At 43.3% G+C, this 2,778-nt stretch overlaps 1 protein-coding gene across 1 annotated transcript in view; it reads left to right on the plus strand.

Annotated features, from left to right (window-relative positions):
* The window catches only part of Zfyve26 (zinc finger, FYVE domain containing 26), a 70,266-nt gene extending 69,904 nt beyond the window's left edge, over window positions 1-362 (plus strand). The window contains exon 43 of the mRNA XM_013013721.1: window positions 159-362. Coding sequence (XP_012869175.1) covers window positions 159-362 — 204 coding nt within the window. The remainder of the gene's footprint in view (window positions 1-158) is intronic.
* The last annotated feature ends 2,416 nt before the right edge of the window (window positions 363-2,778 follow it).

A 2,778-nucleotide genomic window follows, 5' to 3' on the forward strand; every position in this document is an offset into this window, starting at 1 on the left:
AAAAAAAAAAAAAAAGAATTGCTTATAATACAGTAAAGGCAGTATCCCAACACTGGTTGGTAAAAAGTGCTGTGTGCTTACATCGTCTGATTCAGCTCTGCGTATTTGTTGGTGACTCATCTGTGACTGATTCTTTTTCATTGTCTCTCAAATACCAGGTTCAGGCTTACCTTACTTGTTGCAAACTGCGTTCTGCATACCTGATTGCCGTGAAGCAAGAACACTCCCGGGCCACCACCCTTGTCCAGCAGGTGCAACAGGCTGCCAAGAGCAGCGGGGATGCAGTAGTACAAGACATCTGTGCCCAGTGGCTTCTGACAAGCCTCTCCCGTGGTACCCATGGCTCAGGCTCCAGGAAGTGATCCTGAGTAGCAGGGCCAAGAAAACATAGCCTGAGAACTGTGGCAACAGGAGCAGTGCCCTACAACCTCTCTTCTCCTGTGGAAAAGGACTTCTCTGGCTCTGCCCCAGATGGAAAAGAGCTGGAATGGCCCCTTCTTTCCTACTTAGGCAAGAATAGGACCTTTCACACAAGTGCCATGTTTCTGTAGACTTGGGAATCTGTGTTTGTCTGAAGATAGCCAGTTCTTTCTACCTCAGAGTGAGTGAGTGTGTGTGTGTGTATGTGTGTGCGCGCGTGTGTGTGTGCCTGTACGTGCGCCCATATGTGTGCATGTTCCTATGCACTCATGTTTATGCCCAAACATTTTCTGAACAAATGAGACCCTCCTCCTTTAAAAAGAGGCACTTTACTTTAGACTTCTGCCAGTCTGAAAACCTTCCCTGCGTTTTGGTTCTTAACCCGGGTTCTCCTGTTTGTACACAGTCCCCTCTCCATGCAACATTGGTAGCTCTTCTTAACTAGCTGGGTTTAACAGAAAGTTATAGAGCAACACCAAAAGGATAGCTACTCCCTTCCCATAATTCATAGTTGACTTTTCAACCTGTGGAATGAAATGGTTTTTCAGGTGACTCCAATGACGCAAGTCTGGAAGGTAGCCTGAAGATGGGGCTTTTCCGACACCAGCACCAGAAAGCTCTGGCTGCGGTAGAGATGATCAAATCTGGGAGGACATCACATGAGCAGAGCATGTCCGGTTACATTCATTCTGAGGGGAAGAACAAACAGACCTGTCCGAGTAAGGACACAAGGCAGTTGTTTGCAAGCACAAGGTTGGCTCTTGTAAATATCCCTACTGCAAAGTTGATGGGTACAGGAACATGGCTTCCTCTTTAGAGCCTGGAGAGATAAATGGTAGTTGAAATCCTGTGACTGAATGGCTAGCTTTTGGGAATCTGAGTTCCCATTCTGTTTGTGCCTCTTGAATTGGTTAAGAAACCACTCCTCTTCTCTTCAGTCTCTTTGAGACCACAGGGTGAATATGCGAATACCTGAGTCTATCTTAACAGAGTTGGGCCTGGGGCCAAGAGTCTGGATAGGAACCAGAGGAAGGTACAATGAACAGATCATGTCCAGTTGGTGGAAAACCAGGTAAAGCACTTCTTGAACGTGGGTTGGCTTGTCTTCCCATGTGACATGTTAGTGTTTGAGAAAGGGCCTGTCAAACTCTTGATTTGGATTTGCGAATGAGGGGTCTAAAGGAGAGCTCTGAAACCCTGAGTCTTCCACCAGCTAGAGCTCAGTTATCTCACCTGTGATGCTGAGACAAACAGGAGCTGAAAGCTGTAGATAAATATCTGGTGCTTAGAAACCCTGTGGATTTCTATCTGAACCAAACATTTCAATAGCAAAATAAAAAAACTGAGTATCTGTGAACATCTGTTGGATTCAATTTTGATCTTGTTAGAGAAGAGTAAGGGAAATAAGGAAAATACTAAAATCCCTTAGGAGTAAAATTTAACGAGTGGTTTTTTTCCTTCCTGTGTCATAAATGCATCTGACACCCAGGCAGTATCTTTACCTGGCCTCTGCTTGCCCTTCTGAGTTTGCCCTATTTTGCACTGAGCATAAGCACTTTACACATATGGGCTGCATATCATGAAGTCCCTCGTTTGAAATTCTAAGACCAGATTTTCCTTTTTCCACTAACTATTGAACTCTACAATAGGCAACCATTGACCAGACTGACATAAGATGAGGCTAAATGCCTTTAAATGTCACATCGCTGCTTCTGTCAAAGCAAGTTACACAAAAACAATTGTACATGTTGAGGTATTGTATGATCTACTACTAGCAAACCACAATAAAGTGTTATCTGGCTAGTTCCTTGGCTTCCTGACTTCTTTTTGCTGTTTTGGCCATACCTATTTTTCTTTGTGTTTTCTTGTTGAGAAGAAAACGTAAGTGGGAAAGATCAAGTGGCCTTCAACTCTTCCACTGCCTCTATACAATTTTCATAATGACTAATTCTGTGGTTAGGATTTATCTCATTTGTAAGTGTTGATATTGAAGTTTAATTATGAGCATATATACTAACTTCATTTTCCAGTCTATAGATGATTTGTAGGGACTCAAAGGACATTGCAAGCAGTGGAAAGGAACAGAGTGTCTTAGGCTTTTCGCTCACTGTGATAGCAGTTGAGCTGCTTGACACATTCATTACTGTAAAATGTTTTTGAAACTCCTAATTATTTCTTCCTGTTGATGGTTAGAAATGTGAATATTGACTGTCAGGTCAATTGTCCAATAACATTTGTGAATACTGTCTATAAGAAAATTTGGGAGTGGGCTGGGAAGATGGCTCAGTGGTAGAGCGCTTGCCTTGCATGCATGAGGCCCTGGGTTCGATTCCTCAGCACCACATAAGCAGAAGAAAA

The sequence above is a fragment of the Dipodomys ordii genome, unplaced genomic scaffold (genome assembly GCF_000151885.1).
Source record: "Dipodomys ordii isolate 6190 unplaced genomic scaffold, Dord_2.0 Scaffold2, whole genome shotgun sequence".
In the NCBI taxonomy this organism is placed as follows: domain Eukaryota; kingdom Metazoa; phylum Chordata; class Mammalia; order Rodentia; family Heteromyidae; genus Dipodomys; species Dipodomys ordii.